Source organism: Rhinichthys klamathensis, unplaced genomic scaffold (genome assembly GCF_029890125.1).
Source record: "Rhinichthys klamathensis goyatoka isolate OS25496 unplaced genomic scaffold, OSU_Roscu_1.1 h1tg000050l_1, whole genome shotgun sequence".
NCBI classification, from domain to species: Eukaryota; Metazoa; Chordata; class Actinopteri; order Cypriniformes; family Leuciscidae; genus Rhinichthys; species Rhinichthys klamathensis.
The window spans coordinates 2911635-2929952 of record NW_026606596.1 but is presented as its reverse complement, the minus strand read 5'-3'; the positions used below and the strand labels follow the sequence as shown (position 1 = coordinate 2929952).

At 37.3% G+C, this 18318-nt stretch overlaps 2 protein-coding genes across 4 annotated transcripts in view; both read right to left on the bottom strand.

Moving 5' to 3' along the window:
* Positions 1-216, bottom strand: part of pitpnab (phosphatidylinositol transfer protein, alpha b) — a 31664-nt gene extending 31448 nt beyond the window's left edge. Inside the window, exon 1 of the mRNA XM_056247780.1 lies at positions 10-216. Within this exon, the coding sequence (XP_056103755.1) occupies positions 10-26 (17 nt within the window). The 5' untranslated portion in view covers positions 27-216. The remainder of the gene's footprint in view (positions 1-9) is intronic.
* Positions 217-3352: 3136 nt separating this feature from the next.
* The window catches only part of slc43a2b (solute carrier family 43 member 2b), a 186837-nt gene continuing 171871 nt past the window's right edge, over positions 3353-18318 (bottom strand). The window contains exons 2-16 of one of the 3 annotated variants that reach the window (XM_056247772.1): positions 15422-15457; positions 13647-13884; positions 9363-9645; positions 9121-9176; positions 8929-9005; positions 7072-7164; positions 6840-6973; positions 6550-6743; positions 6254-6397; positions 5316-5333; positions 4938-5070; positions 4686-4818; positions 3901-3974; positions 3653-3776; positions 3353-3555 (exon numbers count right to left, since the gene is read on the bottom strand). In XM_056247772.1, coding sequence (XP_056103747.1) covers positions 3394-3555; positions 3653-3776; positions 3901-3974; positions 4686-4818; positions 4938-5070; positions 5316-5333; positions 6254-6397; positions 6550-6743; positions 6840-6973; positions 7072-7164; positions 8929-9005; positions 9121-9176; positions 9363-9645; positions 13647-13806 — 1785 coding nt within the window. In that variant the 5' untranslated portion in view covers positions 13807-13884; positions 15422-15457 and the 3' untranslated portion in view covers positions 3353-3393. Of the gene's footprint in view, positions 3556-3652; positions 3777-3900; positions 3975-4685; positions 4819-4937; positions 5071-5315; positions 5334-6253; positions 6398-6549; positions 6744-6839; positions 6974-7071; positions 7165-8928; positions 9006-9120; positions 9177-9362; positions 9646-13646; positions 13885-15421; positions 15531-18318 lie in introns of those variants that run through there. The other 2 variants (XM_056247771.1, XM_056247773.1) reach the window with 2 other exon arrangements.

The window sequence follows — 18318 nt, the reverse complement described above, 5'->3', positions numbered from 1 at the left end:
TGCACTTACAATTCTTTAATGAGCATTTTCTCCGGTGCTTTATGCCTTTCAGCGATTACGTCGTTTTGCACCTGGATGAATCCAAATTGGTGTCGAGTCCTGCGTTAGTCCCGGTGTCTTGGTCTACCCCACCTCACCCGCTTCTATGTCATTCTAGGGACCGTTTTTCTATTTCCCACAGATTCACTTCCTGATCATGGCCGAGGGGGGCGTTAACAACAACCCCTGATGCCGTGACATAGGAGTGATGTCGTCATAGAGGAGGGGGTAATCGTGGTAAGCTTTAATGTTTTTTTTCTTTCTTTTTTTTACGGGGACGACTGTTGATGGATGGTCTGACTTTGAAGTGGTCGCTTTTGTGATGTAACAGCTGGTGGTCGCATAGCGGTCTATATACCAGTCAAATTACAATCTGTCACAATTATGTAACGATAAACTGGTGCAGTCTATTTATAGCACATCTGGAGACAGATCCCACCATCCGATTATTTTCATGTAGTTCTGATTTGCCCTCCACCGAATTATTTCTCAAATCACATAGTAGGTCTGTGTCTCCCGTTCACACTGTTTATTTATATATTTCAAAACATGATCCAGTGTAGGCTATTTGTTTCTGCAGTGGACTAGTCATCCTAATTGAGCATTTTAAAATCTGATTTATAATTTTAATAAGGAGTCAGATCATCATTCTCGTTTAATGTCATATAGACTTTCAGCAAACCTTTTGATGCCAGTTAATTCTAGGCCGTTTTTTTGTGTGTGTGTTTGTGTTCTATCCCTTTAAGGACGCCCAAATATGATGAAGGGATAACGGCAGCTATGTAATTTTATTTATTCGTTAATTTAGACTCATTTATAGAATTTGATTAAAAAAAAATATATATATATATATATATATATATATATATATTGTATAAAAATATTACAAATAAAATATTTGCATTAAATAATTGCTCATTGTAGCACACTAAAAAAAATCTACATTAGCCTACTTATTATCACTATAATCTTTTTCTTTTTTTTAAACTAGGTGAAACTCGAAAAATTAGAATATCGTGCAAAAGTTCATTTATTTCAGTAATTCAACTTAAAAGGTGAAACTAATATATTATATAGACTCATTACATGCAAAGTGAAATATTTCAAGCCTTTATTTGTTATAATTTTGATGATTATGGCTTACAGCTTATGAAAACCGTTTCACAATATTCTAATTTTGAATTTGGGGTTTTCATAAGCTGTAAGCCATAATCATAATCATGATTATGATAATTATGACAATTGATTATGATAATTGATAATTATGATAATTGATTATGACAATAATCATAATTATGATAATCATAATCATGATAGTTGTCAGTTTTATGTAGCTTTGATCTCTTGTTGTCTCTCCTGTTGTCTTGTCATGTGTGTGTCTTCTTGTGTTGGTTCCGGCCATGCTTCCTGTTCCATCCTGGTCGTTAACTCTCCTGTCCTGGCAGCCAGTCTAGTGTACAGTGTTGGTTACATCTCACTTATGCCAAGCCTCTGGTTCCTTAAGTTTCCACCTTTGCCATAGAGCCTGGAGATATCTCATCCCTGACTGTTCTCCTGCCCTATTGTTTGGACTGTGTTCCTGCCTCACTCAGTCCTCCCTTCTCAGAATCCTGACAAACGCAAGATGCTTAATCAGATTGCCTTTTTCAAGTAACTAATAAAGTAACGCATTACTTTAAGATTTACAACAAAATATAAGAGTTAATTTTTCAAATAAGTAACACAAGTTACTTTGTTTTCCCATTTATTTTACTGACAGCTCTCCTGTCCCCATGTTTAAATCTGAAATAAGGTTCAGAGGTGTTGTGTGTAAATATGATGGTTACTGTAGTTCTAGATTAAATGTGAGCATGCATTTACTCATCTCACTTGCACAAAAACAGATTCAGTATTCCTTAAAATAAATAAAAACAGTCAAATGCTAACTCAGAATTTTTTTTTTTTTTTCAAAATATTTCCATCAGAGAAAACAACCTTGTTTTTCTTGATTAGATTTATATTTAAAAAAATAAAACTAAGGTATATTTAATTCTACAGTACATCTATTATAATGTTTTCACTGTAAAATAGTAAATGGCACAAATGTAATAATTGCAAATTTTATTGAATATAATCTTCAACATTAATGCCATATAGAACAATACATGAAGGTTTTTGAAAAAACAAACAAACAAACAAACAGCCACTGCAACACTGAGATGTAAGTTAATATAACAACCTTTGCAAGTAAGGCTGCATTGTCCATATGGCCTGTTAAGAAATAAATACATTACACACAACACCAAAACATTTCCACAGAATCCTTGGCTCCAGTCTTCCCGTCAGCTATCATTAGCATTACTAACTGCACTGTAAACTGCACAAAAGGCACGTTTGTGAGTTAAGTTGTGCTTTCTATACGATATTTTACTTCAGAGGTCCATGATAACTTGATCTAACGATCAGTGACACATAAATGACTCTCAACACACTGAGAAATCACGGAATGTTAGTGAAAGACAGAAAAAGGGAATTATGGGTCATGAGGGGTTTTATGGGACATGTGTTAAAGTGCTGTTGTTGCCCTGACATCTGCGCCTCAGCTTTCAGCCATCACCTCGCAGATCAGCCACTTACTGCAGATCATTAGCAGTTCAGTCCAGCCTCTTTTATGTATGCATCTCATGTGCAAGTAGTATAAAAACTTAATACATAAATTGTGGCTTTCATAAAGTACCTATAATCAAAAGTGATCAAATCCTTTTCATAAATACAACATTATTTCATAAAAAAAGGCACTTTGTGTATCATTATGAATGAAAAATGTTCTTGAAAGTGGTCTTTAGTCAATGCAATTACATTGCACCACTATTATTACAGTTACAAATTTGGGGCTATACTGGTTTACATTGAAATCTCAATACAGTGAAGGTTAGTTTAATGAATGGGGTGTTTGGCTGCGTTTCTGGGCAAAACAGCCAACTGGCATCCTTACGCCGTCTGTGCGGGCCAGGCTGGCCTCAGTCTTCCTCAAAAATGTCCAGTTGGCAGAAACAGTGTATATAAATACCATATACTAATATGCCGTATACTGAAATGTCCCGAGACAGTCAGGGTTGAAACTTTACCACATGTATAAATGCGTAATTTAAAATATCTGAATTAAAATAAAATGGTGAAGAAGGGGGATGCCAATTTTCCCATGTTGCTTTATGGCTCTCTCTCATTCCTCTTTTCATCCATTGAGTTACTCAATAAGAAAGAGACGCGCGATATTGTTTTTAATCGTCACTGCGGGTATGTGTTTTTGTGTAGCTGTGATGATATTCTCATGCCTTTGTTTTTCCCTTTATCTGCTTTTTTTCTTTAGCTTTTTTACACAAATGCCTCTGGTACGTCACTGCCGTTAATTTTCAGATAGATTTTAGCATTATTTTCTTTCTCCTTCCTCTTTTTGTGCAGAGTTCTCCTGAAGTACAGCAGGTAGAGCGGTAACAAGAAGCCCATCATACTGAGAACCAGCAGACCAACGTTCACCTACACCAGGAAAAAAGATAGAGAGGAGGTCAAAACATGCCTAACGGGCATTTAATCCATTTAGTATTACTAAAGCTTTCTCTTGTTTGTTTCATACCCAGAGCGGGTCTCCATGCAGTGGTCCCATCATGGCCATGAACAAAGGCTGCTGCAGCAGAGCGAACAGAGCGCTAACCAATGACTGCATTCCTGTCAGACTACCAAACTGAGATGATGGGTACCTGCAGACACACAAACAGATTATGTGTTATCATATTATATGCTTTAAATGCTGCTATTACTGGCAAAAGTAATGATCACAAGCAGAATATAATCACGTATTAGAGATAATGCTGATAAACTCACACAGCAGCGTAAAGTCCTCCGATGGCGGAGTGGATGAAGCCTCTGACGATGGTGTGAAGGACAAATGAGAGCATCTGGAGAGAGATGGCATGAGGTTAAATGACTAAATCAATAAACCAATGTTTATTTGACTGTTTCCTATGGTAAAATTGGCAGCTGACATGCTAGTAGTTTCATAATTGAGCCACTAGAGGGAGATGCTGTACAGCTAAGCAGACCCTCAAGGGAAATAGGTGAGTGTTGCGTTTCACTTTTACTCTTTCTGCTACATGGTGCATACTACTCGCATGGAAGAAATAGTAAGAGTAGTATGCTATTCCAAATTTGTCCACAGCCTTCCTCTGCACATTTACAGAATAGCATACTAGCATACTATTAATATTGCTGATGTAGTTATTGCAGTATTTAGTGTATACTGTAATTATGTAATTATGTGTATACTGTAAGTAACTGTAATTATACAGTTATATATATATATATATATATTTTTTTTTTACATTTTTGTTTTTCTTAAATATTTCTGTTTAGCTTTAATTTATTTTAATTTACTTTTAGTTTATGTTTTAGTAATATTAGTACTATTTCAGTTTTTTGCCAAGGCAACATTTCTAATTTTGGCAATGTGGGTTGTTTTGGTATTCCACGCAAATTGAAAAAAAAAAAACAGTACACATGCTGCAGAAATATAGTATGGTAGTATGCTATTCTGAACACATCCTGTATATTATTGTTAAATTGATACATTTCTATGGACTATTCATAACACAGAGACACATAACACACACCTGAAGTGGGAGATTGGGAATTAGGCAGGTGATGCCAAAGCCGACGAGGAGGATGTTGGTGAAGATGAAGGCACGCGTGGCATTGGTGACTTTCTGAATCTGTTTGTCTCTGCGTTTGGGCTGGGGTTCAACCCTGGAAACATGGAGCGAACAGAGACGCTTAAAACAGCTGTCATTGATTTTCTAGCATTTTGAGCTTCACACATTATTAGTCCATGTCCGAAGTTCACTAAAATGTGTTCTATAACCTACTTGTTGGGCTCTTTTTCATCGATTTCTCCATCATCGCATTCTTTCAGCTTCCAGTCCATCATTTGACCGATGACCGGCGTCGTCATCAAGCACAAGAGTTGCATCACTCCAAAAATTGAGGTGTATAGGCTCACTTAGAGAACAAGGGAGAGAGAGATTATAACACTGTATAATGGATAACGTCTGTTAATAACTACTCTGGTTAATGGCTGAGTTTATGGCACTCTGCAGGCTTGCGTATGCATTACGTCCCTGAGCACAGGTGGACAGGGAGTGGGCTATGCTTGAGGTGAGTACAGGAGAAGGTTAAATGTTAAAACAACAAGCTTAGGGAACTACATGCTCTACTGGTTTGTACTGAGCTACTGAGATTCTTACCCAATTCCATTTTCTCAACTGCAAAAATAGTAAAAATTAAAAAAATATTAGAAGGTAATTAAAATTTCAAAACCGGCAACAAAAAAAAACTGATATGGTTTGAAAAATCTTTACTAGTAATATTTTTCCAGAAAGGATTTGTTTTTTTTTTGCAGCATTCACATATCTGTATTATAGTAACTAAAATATTTATTGTTTAGTCTTTTTTTCAGAAAAGTTTTGTTTTGCTACATTCACATATCTGTATTATTAAAAGTAAAATGTTTTTTTTTTTTTTGACCCCTCCCTCACATATCTGAATTATCGTAATTAAAGATTACAGTAAAGAAAATGAAAAATGTTTTGCTGCGTTCACATTTCTGTATTATTGTAAATTTTGTTTGTTTGTTTTTTCAGAAAAGAAAAAAGTATTTTCTTTTCTGTGGCATATTTGAGTTATAATTAAAAAATAATTGTTTAGTCTTATTGTCAGAAAAGTTTTGTTTTGCTGCATTCACGTACTACGGAGCCCCTAAGGGACCTTTGCAAAAATAAAAATATACAGACTTTCACGTGATCACGAGAAACTGTTTTGAAATGTTTTTTACCCCCCTCCCCTATTTTTTTTTATTTTTTTATTTTTTAATGTTGTTTTCCTGTGTTCACGTATCTGAATTATTGGAATTAAAAAAATGTGTTTGTTTTTTTATCCAGAAAAAAATTCTTTGCTGTGCTCATATATCTGAATTATCATAATAAAAAAAAAAATTTCAGAAAATATGTTTTACTGCATTCACATTATTATTATTTTTGTTATTACTTAATCAAACATTACATAATTAATGTAATAAGTAAAACATGTTTGTGCTGTGTTCACATAACAGAATTACACTAAATAAATGTATTTAGAAATAAATGCAATATATTTTTTCCGGACAAATGCAAACATGCTTATCCACCTGTGTTAAGATCTCCTCCGCTGAGGGCCTCCAAGATGTTGTTCATGGCTCCCATGTAGAAGATGAGACGCAGCTGAGTCACACACATGGTCACCAGACTCAACATGAACAGAGGGCTGAAAATACTCTTCATGAATGACTGAGCTGCAAGGAAGAAAAGGAAAACAGAGATAGTCAAAATGATTTGTAGACCTGTCGACCCATTTATGGCTCTGTTATTGAAACTTTGCATTTGTGTATTTGCGCATGTTTCTGGTCTTTTCTTGTGTCAGACTTGTTCAAACATTGTCACTTACTTTCCTCCTTGGTCTCACACTGCAGTTCCAGGTCCATGGTGGACAGACAAAGTTTCTGACCCTCTCTGGCAAGCTCTTTCTGTTTGTGAGTGTTATCCACGCTAAGACGCTTGCCCACTGTCGTCACTTGATTATAAAACTGCTTTCCTGTAATCTTATGGTCAAATCCCAGCCAACTGAACTTGATCTTGACACTGGATATACAGAAAAAAATCAGAATGAGAGTGAGATATTGTAAATGTTTGATGCGTATGAGAGCGTGGGTTAGAGTTAGTATGTGTGTTTCTTACGTGTAGTCCATGTCCTCGGGTCCAGGGAAAGGCTCCAGGGGCCAGTTGAAGAAGCAGTTGATGAAGACGAGTCCTGCACAGGCCGCCCAGACCACAAGAATTGTGATGAAGGTCACACCAATGTCATAGATCACCTGTTAAGAGAAACAACGCACAATAAACAAATCATATCTAAGAACATAAGGTAGGATTACAATCATTTGATTTCACCCAGTTGTTTAATCTAACAGACCTTGACCCCAGGAAAGGTGACAGCCGAGGAAGCATACGAGCCGATCATGAGTGCGATGAAGGTGGCACGCAGGTCACCAAACATGTTGGGCAGCTGGAAGGAAACATGGAAACAGGTGAATAACATTTGGTTAAAAATAACTTTAGATAGGCAGACAGAGGACTGCTCTGTTGGGTGCTGGTATTAAGTAAAAACTAGTTTGTTTCATGACACACATCCACTGCAGATTTTATTTTGTAAATATGTAAATATATATATATATAACATTTATTAATTTAAAATGTATATAATTCTAAATATAAATAACTTAAAACGTTAAATAAATTAATATAAAATTGAAATAATCCATAACAACCCTGGCAAAAAAGAAAAGCATGTTTAGATCTATATTTAATTTTTAATAAATAAATGTATATATATTTACATTCATTTATTTTATTTGTAATCATAGTATATTGTATTTTTTTTTTCATTTTTTTTTTTAAGTTTTAATTATTAAAACAATATATTTATTTATTTATTAGTATAATATAATATAATATAAATAATCCATAACGATAGCAATATAAAAATCATAAAATTCAGACTGTGGTTATTCAGAGCATCTTTTTACGGTGTGACTGCTATGAGCATTAAGACAATTGACCCACAGTCTTTCTCTAAAAATGTCAGGAAGCAAGGAGAGACAGCCAACAATTACGGGCTTATGAAAGCACAAGTCAACAGAGAAAGCAGTTTCAGTTCCGAGGCACTGACTAGAACCAGAGAATGAGGACTGGGGGTTGAAAGAGAGGAAAGAGGGAAAGAGCAAGTGACAGGACTAGAAAACTAGAAGACTACGAGAACTATTAAGTGGCCCCAAATTATTTTTGAACACTTAATCCACACTTCTTTCTTCCTTCACTTACTTTCTGTTCCTCATTGTCAATAAAAGAGGAATAACTAGGTTAGTAAGAACTGAGGAATGATCCATCCAGTCTGAGCCGGCTGAATCTGAGTCTCTAATTTGAGGCCAAACTGGGGGAGCCGGCCCACAGTTATGCCTTGTTCCTGTGACAACAAGTGGATGAGCAACAGCGAGTGTCCTGTTATGTAAGAATGTGTTTGAATGTGAGTTATCAGCAGCTTTGTGATGGAACAGTTGTGTTTTGTGAGAACAGAACTGGCGTGAAGATATTCTCCAAAATCAATTGTTATGCGACTTTGCCAGTCCATGTACACTTCAAGCAGGCGACGCAACACGGCAAACAAGAACACTCTCATTATTATCAACAACATTTTTGCATTAAGCCAATGTAATGCAAGTATTTGGGGCAGGTTTTGTTTTAAAACTTTCTCATTTTGTGGACATTAACAGGTGTGGCAAAAAGTACATTTTGGACTCTGGGTGTAAGTGTTTTGAGTTCATGGTCATATAGTTCCTCTGAGCACATGATAACCGCAGGCTAATCTTACAGGGTCAGCACACTGAATCAGGAGTACTGTATGCTGCCATGGTGCCAGAGCAGCGACAAAAGCGAGTCAGCAGGAAAAACACTGAAGTAAGATGCACAAATGGGTCTAATGATTAACTTACTGCACCACGCTTGAGAGACACTCAAAAGATTGAGAAAAAGGAGACACGGAGACTTCTAACTAGACTGGATGTAGCAGGATTGCAGGGAACAAATGTTACAATTTCAAAATGAACCACTGAAAAAGCCACGGCTAATCTGAATATCAGATGGGACGTATCCCCCTCAATGTTTACGGCAGTTAAAGCAAGCTAATTAGCGAGCAACAAGCAAATTCAAACACATCAAAAGAGATGGAAAAAATTAAGCACAAGTGTACATTCATGAATAAGTTAACACTCACCGTAAGTGAAGTGAAGGTCATACACATTCCCCCAAAGCCATTAAACGTCAGAGCGATGAAAATCAGAACGGACAGTTCTAGAAAAAACAAGCAGGTGTTAACTGTTCCTAGTGGAAAATTGACATATTGGTATCTGTTTTACTAAGTATGAAGACATAAATTCATACTGAATTGCATATAGGACATTCTTACCATTTGGGTTGCTGGCTCCATAAGCGATCATTAGGCACGAGAGGGCAAAGCAGGCACTGGAAAGGAAGATTTGAAACTCAGAGGTCAAATAATCATGGAAAATGTTCTGGTCATTCATCTGTATTGTGATGTGACCTTGGGATACACACTTACCATATTACACGGTGCATAAGCTTCATTTATTAATCCAAAAATTGGATCGTTATAAGAATGATATTGAAAATTAAGCACATGCCGTCTACCTTCCAAGCAGGCGGAGTTTGCGTGGACCGTATTTGTCCATGACGATTCCGAGCGGGAGTGTGATGGCGCTGAGGAGGAAGGAGCCCACGGTGAAGGCCAGATTCAGCATCTCATCCTGTTCTTTACAGATGAGCCAGCCGTTCATCCTCAGGTGTTCCTCTGGATGTTTCAGAGGGACCACCTCCACACCTCCAGGCTGGAACTCGTCATAATCAAACTCTGCATCATTCGACAATGATGAAGGCACAGCTGGTAACGAGAGGTTTGCCGTTGAGCTGTTTCCTTTAGGAAAGAAGAAGAAGAGGAGAGGTATAAGAGGCTAATGAGGACCCATGTAACTTATTATGTCGGGGCGATTAGGGGTGATACCACAACACATCCCTGATGGAGTAAACACACACAACAGTAATGCTTTGAAGCCATCCTACTGGCTGTAGTCAGCAGTTACCATGTTCCAAAAACCAGCTCACTGCTAATGTGACCTGATATATACAACCCACTGGAGTTTCACTACTCATCAGGTCACCATTTCTGCTAAATCAAGTGGATAAAGGGAGAGTGAGAAAACTCAGATGTTGGTGTAAAAACTGGTCACGTGTGTCCCTGCTGTGAGCCCTATGCTGTGACGTAAGCATCAGGTACTTGTGATTCTGGTTGCTGTCCAACCACGCAGATGCCGCACGTGCAGACTTCTATACCTCTCGATAGTTCCTTGAAGTTCATGACCGGGGTTTATGCACTCTTCGGCCTTTTGTTAACACCATAGCTGCAACGGTCCATGAATTAAAGTTACAGAAGGTAAGGACACTCCAATAATGCCTCAAGACTTGGAATTGTCTGTAGATGTACAATTTCTATAGCAACAAGAACACTGGAAGCCTGAGGAAAGTTCGTTCACTAATGTCGTTCCAAACGTGTATGAATTTCTTTCTACTGTGGAAAACAAAAGATGATATTTTGAAGAATGTCTTGAGTTTCTCTTCTCCATACAATAAAAGTCAATCCTAGGCTCTAAAATTGTTTGGACCCCAACATTCTTCAAAATATCTTTATTTTGTGTTCAATAGGGGAAAAGTCATACAGGTTTGAAATGACATGAGGAAAAGCAAATGATGACAACATTTTTGGGTGCACTATCTCTTTAACATGCTTAATGAAAATGGTGTCAATGTGGACAAAATGTACTTCATATGTTTGTACTTCAAATGATTTACTTCACAAAAAAAAACTCAAGTATGATAATGTTCCTACTTCCTACCAGCTTTTCTAATTAGAAAATGTTTGCTTGACCAGCATGGCTAGACCAGCATAAACCAACCTGGAATTACATCTGGTCTAAACTGGTCCTTTCAGCTGTTCTCCAGAGTGTCTGAGATAAACCTTTACCCAGCAATAAAATGCTTGGAATGAGGAATCACCATTTTGTGGTCTCAATAAAACCCGAGATAAGGGCTGGGAAAGATAGAGAGGAGAAAGCTCAACATTTGCTCTTCCTTTATCTTGTTCTGCTGCAGGAACAATGTTAATAATCGTCCTTTTGGACTATTGTACAATCCTGTTCCACATTATCTCACAACGCATATACATATTCAAACTACTGATACTGAACCAGGTGACACTCAATTAATAGCTGCTGGCTCACTGGAGACATATAAAGTAGATAATCAGAGCTGACCTTATACTAATCTGTTTTTCCATCTTAACTGCTGATGAGTGATAAATGAATGTTTCTCTGAAAAACACAAAATGTGGTAGCAAAAGTACACTTTTGAGACATGTGAGTTAATTAGACAAAACCTGTCTTTCAAAACTTTAAAGCAACACCAAGTAACTTTTCCTCTGCGGTCGCCCTACAGGTTGGAAGCGGAATTGTCCATTACCGCTGTTGTAAATAATTTAGCCTAACGCAGCCTACTGTCGCACGCACGCTCGTTGTTTATCCAGCACCGGCTTTGGAATGAACGATGTCCACAGACAAGATAGAGTATGTTGCATGATTTCATGAAAGTATGATGTATTGCGACATCAGAAACGAAGAAAAACAAAATAATGACTATTGTAACGCTTGACGTAAAGCAAGTCAAATTTGTAGTTTTCTTATGTCTCATTAGAACTACAGAAACGCGACCCGATCTGGCAATCTTACATAGTGTGGTTATAGCAGATATAGGACCACAAAGCGGAGGCCTGTTACGACTTGATGAACCACTGAAACGAATTTGGAAACATTATTTTAAGGTAAAAAATCGTCCTAGTGTTGCTTTAAGATATCGCAATGGCATTCACAACTAACAGGGAATTTCTGTAAAACGTTGGCTAATATTCTGACAAGGTTCTCTCAACATTATGGACAAATGTTCCACCAGTAATGTAATTAAAACGTACGTTCAAAGTTATCTGGCCCAAAGATGCACCAAACATGGTGTACGTATAGGCCACATTAATGTGCAAATGGCTGCATATTGCAGGACAAACCCGGGAAGATAGCAGTCACAAAGAAAAATCTGATCTGAAAATCTGAATATGATTTTTCATCTGATCCTTCACCTTTTTTTCTGACGGGCTGACAGCCATGTGATGCATTTGTGAGTCTGAGTGTCACATAAAATTGGTTGTTTTTTTAAATAAAAATTCTTTAAAATGTCCTAAACCTTTGGAAATGGCAAAGTACTGACACTAAACACTCAAACAGGAACGTTGACATTTTAACATATTAATATAATGATTTGGAGACAGATTAGGGAGTGAAAACAAGGAGGGGTTGTTCTTTTCATTCACAGCCATTAGTTTGGGGGCCAGATCTGATAAAGTGTAAGGAACAGACACACAGTACAAATTGTCTCTAACCTCATTTCAGAGAAAGCTTGAATGTGATAAAAGAACTGTTATCAAGCCAACTTAAAAGATTACATGATTGGAAATCAAAGTTAGTGTACTTTGCATGCTTCACATCCTTCAAAATGGTCAAGAATAATGAATGCTGACTAATGCCTCATGACACTGTCCTTTGAGTCTTATCTGTGGACTTTAAGATTGCTGAATACTGTCTTGTGCACTGACGATTTTCGCTGAGACAGTCTTATTATGCCACAATAATGTGACTGACCGAAAGGACAGACAACAGCAGATGTCAAAAAACAGGAACTTCTATGACAGCAGCAAAAAGAAACGATAAGCACTTTCCCATGCAAAAAAAAAAGAAGAAATTCCTGCCAAGCAGACAGACAGACACGTAAGATGCCCACCACTCCACCCAGAAGAAGTGGTATTCCTAGATCTACCCAAACGATAAGCCTCCTACTGTTTCCTTCACAAACAACTCTTTTTCTCGTCTTCTGCCCCTCCTCTACCCCTTTTCTTCTTGTCTGCCTGGGAATTTCAAACTAGCTTTTGTGGTTAAATAGGTTTCAATGTCCTCATGTTCTATTAAATCTAGTCCAAAGTGGTTGAGAAAGAACAAGACAGTGATAAAAGGTCATCAGCATACACAGCAAGGCCAAAACATGTTCTGTGATGCAAATCAATACCAAAACCAGTTCAATCAATCAATTATGAGCTAACCAGTAGGTCTGAGGTGAACTGACTGAAAAGATAAACATTTGAATTGACATCTAACAGGCTGTAGGCCTCTCGATTTAAAGGAGCACTTGATTAAGCCCGGATCCCTGTGGAAAACCCTTCTACATTCCAGTGTTTTACTGAGCAACCGTGACTATACCAGCTGATTTAATGGAAGTCTGTGGTAGTGTCTGTGGTTGTGAGGCTCCTGTGGGAAGACGTCATTCCTCCTCCTTAGAGAAAGTAAGCACAAAAGTGTTTTTCTGCAGAGCGCAATCAGTTACACCATCATAAAACGCTTCTGTCAGTGATCTATTACTGCACAATACAAGTGACTTTAAAAGTAGGATCCTGCGAGGACTATCAGACACAGTGTCTGTGAGCTTTCAAGATCAGATTGGAATAATGGAAGTTGCCAATATGCACACTGACCAATAGACAAAACACAATCAGGCATTACTTTAAATTATTTTATAGACATGATCACAGGCTTGGCTTGCAGCGCATGTGAACTAAATGTTCCTGAATGACTTCTAAATTGCTGCACAGGTTTCTTGAGTTCTTGTTCTTCATGTTACATTGCTTCTTCAGAGCAGTGCATTTGTTTCTGGGTTACTTCAAACACCCTTACATAAAATAAACACATTCTTTGTGAAATTTAAAAAGGTTCTGTGGCATCAGATTGGTAAACCCTTTTTGAATCCGGGTGGAAGAGTGACTCTTACCTGGTTCCATGCAGAGGTATGAATAGAAGCCTTCAGACTTCAGCATGATGAGTAAGGAACCCCAGCCCAGCAGAACAGCGGAGAAGAGCAGATTTTCAATAATGGCCGTTACCGCCATCCACCAGCGGCGGGCAAATGCTGTGGCTAGAGTGGGTGCCATGGCTGGAGGGAGTAGGAAACCAGACGGATAAGAGGAAAAGGGTGGTTGACAGTGTCTGGTGGGATGAGACCTAACAATCTGTGGATGAAGAAGAGAGAGAGAAGTGTGTTGGAGTCATTTTAATGGAATGATCAGGTTTGCATGTGAGGAGGATGCTGTTATAAATAAGTCTGCATTTTTTTTAGGGTAACACTTTAGAATACTGTTCCTTCATTAATGAATAAATACACAGGAACAAATGAGTAACGCACTATTAACATTCTAGTAACTACTATTAACTAACAAGAAACTCTGATTAACGAATTAGTAAGTAATAGCGATCAGTTGAATGTGGTAGTTCACTATTAGCTAATAATCAGTAACTACTATTTTTCATACCTCCCAGAGAACTACTATATACAGGTTCATAATTAACACGAATAATGCATAAAAGTTAACGGTAACCCACTAGTAAGGACTCAAGTGTAGTTTTTAGTTTTTGAACTCTTATTAAAATGTGCAAATGGTCAATTGATACTCACACCTTCTTTGTTATGTATATCACTTTCAAAATCACTTCTTTCAAACTCAGTTGGCTCTTTTGCATTACAGTGCAAGAATAGTGACAGGGAGGGGTGCCAAAACTTCAAAATTCACATTACAACAGACCCCAACACAATGTTTCGATGCAAAAAGATTGCTAAGTAGCCTAAATTGAATTTTGTGACTTGTATATCAAACACACACGCATTATTATTCAAAGGTCATCACTATTTGTAACGCAACAGAAAAATAACTGATTTTGTGTGTGAAAGAATAATACTCAACACTATGGTGGCCCCTCTGTAATCTTTGACCGAAAACATTTTTTTTACTTCACCGGAATGGTACGAAACTTGGTAAAGGTTTTGGCACTTGCTATGTGAACACACATGAAAAATCATGATTTGAAAAGGTTAAATGGTCCTAAACACACTTGTGCTCCTCGGAAATGGATAGGAGACAAATTTCATCTAGTGAAATCTTGGTAGGCTACTGCGGCCAAACAAAATCTTACTGAAAGCTCATTTTTTGAGATTTCAGGCTCAAATTTGGAACACAACTTGTTTAGATTTATGGCTTAGACTTTCTTGCAGTTTTAGAGTAAAACTTGTTTTTGAAAATATATATTTCATATAGAAATTAAAAAATAGTATTTTTGTCAATTGTTCATAACAATAAACATAAAATTCTGTAACTTTTTTAGGTTCAAACTTTTTTCACTTCAGCAATAATTTACCATGTGTCGTATTTAAAAAGACATCACACCTAAGTCTGTGCTTTAAAACATTCAAGAACTACGACAGTTTAAGTTTATAATTTTCAGGTCAATGCTCAAAACGTGAATAAATGTATTATAAATACTGCGTAAATACAATGTAGTACCATAAAATCCCCTAAAAATATTAAATAACAAACATTATCAAACTAAATAGTAGGCCTACATTCCTTTCATTGAAAAAAAAAGTCATTTTTACGCCACGCGAAGAGCACCAGAGGGTTAAAATGTAACAATCCAACTAGTCATATACTGCATTTGTTCAAAATAAACTATAATATAAATACAAAATATATTAATAAAATAAAGAACACATACCTTTGAGAGAAAGGCAAACAAGTTATTTAGTGCAGACTAGTCAGCTCCCCCTTGATGCCTTTGCTCTCGCTTCCCCCTCTCTCTCTTTCTCCTGCAGTTACCGGCACTTTCTGAGAATTTGTTTCAGGGCAACTGTCGAATTTATAGCTGTTTCATGTGAGAAAGCATCAGATCGTTTCTATTGGCTGCATCGGGAGGCTGAGTATAACTGTCAGCCAATCAGCGGCGAGTCTCGCGCTGCACTGGAAAATCACGGGCCGTCCACAGGTGATCCTACAGATGTGCGTTTGAAGGAGCGAGTGAATTAGGCTTGACGTAGTGTAGGAAGTAGTTTTTAGATTTGCCGCCTCAGTAAACGTGGGATCCTTTTATCATAAATGCTGAAATCAATTTTTTTCGACTGAGTTAATTGATTATAGTGTATTTCCTAAACGGCAGATTAGACATAACAGCATGGGAAGTGAAATATGAAGATGAGTCAATCTCTTATTACAGCTACCCAGGTAATTATTCGACATAAAACTACGTATATAACGTAATTGTGAACTTGTTTTTATGTCACTGTGAGGAGAAGAGGTGATATGCTGAATTGCAAAATGTAGCTAGATAAGACTGCAAAAACAAAGAAACAACCGTTATCTTCAGAAGTCAACAAAAACAGCTCGAAGTGTCTGAAATAGTGACTAAAGGATGTTACTTCATACACGATACTGTTTCACTCACAAACCACATCAACTGGAAAAATAAAATGGTACCCGACAAACATAAATCCGTCAAGCCAGCTACTGATTTTTTTCTTTCTTTTGCCAAAAATATGCTGTTTATTGTTTTGTTCGTGTCATAAACATCAGTACACTCTAGGGTTACCACCTATGTCTGATAAAAAACCGGGACATATTACCCGCCCAACTGGGGGGGGGGGGGGTGTTTGAAGACCAAAAATGAACGGTTGAACACCAAAATTTAAATTTTAACTGTAGGCCCGCCTATACACCAAATGCTGCGCAAAAATATATCCTATATTCGCGTATTTTCAGATTTTTGTTCATGATTTTTTTTTTGCCCCTTTAATAAGCATTTAAAATATTCACAAATTATATGGATAAAATGGTTTTCTAAGGCCAAACACTATATTTCTAAGGCTATAGATGATTTATAGGCTATTATAAATGTTTCTGAAAAAGTAACGAGGCATTTTAATTGTTTATTAATAAACTAGTATTTTCTAAATCGGCTGCAACATATCTCCATCTCCGCTGTAAAGCAGATGCGCCTTTAGAGAAGAAATTCATATGGATTACATAATCAGACTGTATTTTCTTTTGATTCGAATTTGTTCGTTTAAAAGTGGACATTTCAAGCTTTAGCCTATGGGCTTGTTTATTTTGAGACGCGATCCAGTTCACGGAGACCATAAAAGAGCGCGACTGATTGTTTTATTTTATTTTACAAAAGCACAACGTTTTCTTGTTATTGTGAGTTTACACAAATAAAAGTAGTTGCGAATGATGTATTGTTGCGAATGATGTTTATTTTCTATGACCAGAAATGATAGAGTAGTAGGCCTATTTTAAGTTGTTTCCACTGTTGATAGAAAAACGGAAGTGCTCGCGCCCGCGCCTCGTGCAGCAAGCGCGCTCCACACTCAGATTACATGCGCTTCTTATGCGCTTCTTGAGGCAGACTCGACTCACACTAGCACACACACGCAAGGTCTCTCGCTCTCTGCCGTTGCGCGCGCTACACAGTTTGAACATACATATTCACGTAGCCTTTCGAAAACCGGGACATTCAGTGTCCCGGGAGAGTGCGTAAATTTCCCGGGACAGGTTATTAAAAAGAAGGACAATCCCGGTAAAACCGGGACAGGTGGCAACCCTAGTACACTCCCGGTCACCCGGGTCACAGGAGATACCGGGTGTTAATCAGACTGTTATCCTCGAAACACGTCGCCCTCGTGTTATTTACCAGAATAGTGTTCTCGAAAACCCGCACTGACAGGCGCAAAGCAGTGACTGGGTATTACTCAGGTATTACTTTCAATCTACTTATAAACCTTGATACAAACATGAAACTATTCTCTACAAACAACCTTTCAAACTGCTGCAGGAACAGAAGTCTGGTGTTTTCGATTAAATTATTGCATAACAAAATTGTATTGATCACCCTAATCACCAAGACTATATCAGTATAGCTGTCAGACACACACACACACACTAATCATGTTAAACATACAGTCTGTTAACCGTTTACAGCAGGATATATTTGAATAAATAAGCTATTAAAATTAATCTATTTTCATGAACAGTGGCACATTATTCACTTTAAACAACCAATGATTAATGGAAGAGAAACCATGTGTTAATGAGCTTGTTTATTTGACTGAGCTTTGCATTCTTTCCTATAGTGAGCTAATGGCCTGTTTCAAGTATGTGATCAATACCTCTCTTGCTTTATCACTGTGAAGAGTAAACGCTTGATCATGGGGTTCAAGCCTATTATCTTTGCCAAACAAAGCATAGTTTTGATAAGCAAATTGGAACCATTCACAGATGTTGACTAGAAGTTACTTAAAGACTTTAAAGTCAAATGTTTACTGACAAGGTTCACTTCTTTACATCATAATCCTCAACTGGGCACAGGTTACTTAAAGCCTACGTGATAAACTACATTCATTTGAGAGTTCCAAGCTTTGAGCTCAAAATGAGCACATCAAACGAACTAAGAGGAACAAAAACAACTGCTCACCCAGTTATATAAGCTCCAATCAGCTCACACTTGTTTTTCACTTTAACACCATTCTCTGTGGTTTCAGTTCCTTTTCACATTGGCCTAATGGAGCCTTGTAAAATTCAGGACTTTTCTTTTCCTTTAACAACAGTAACAGTAAGGTAGAT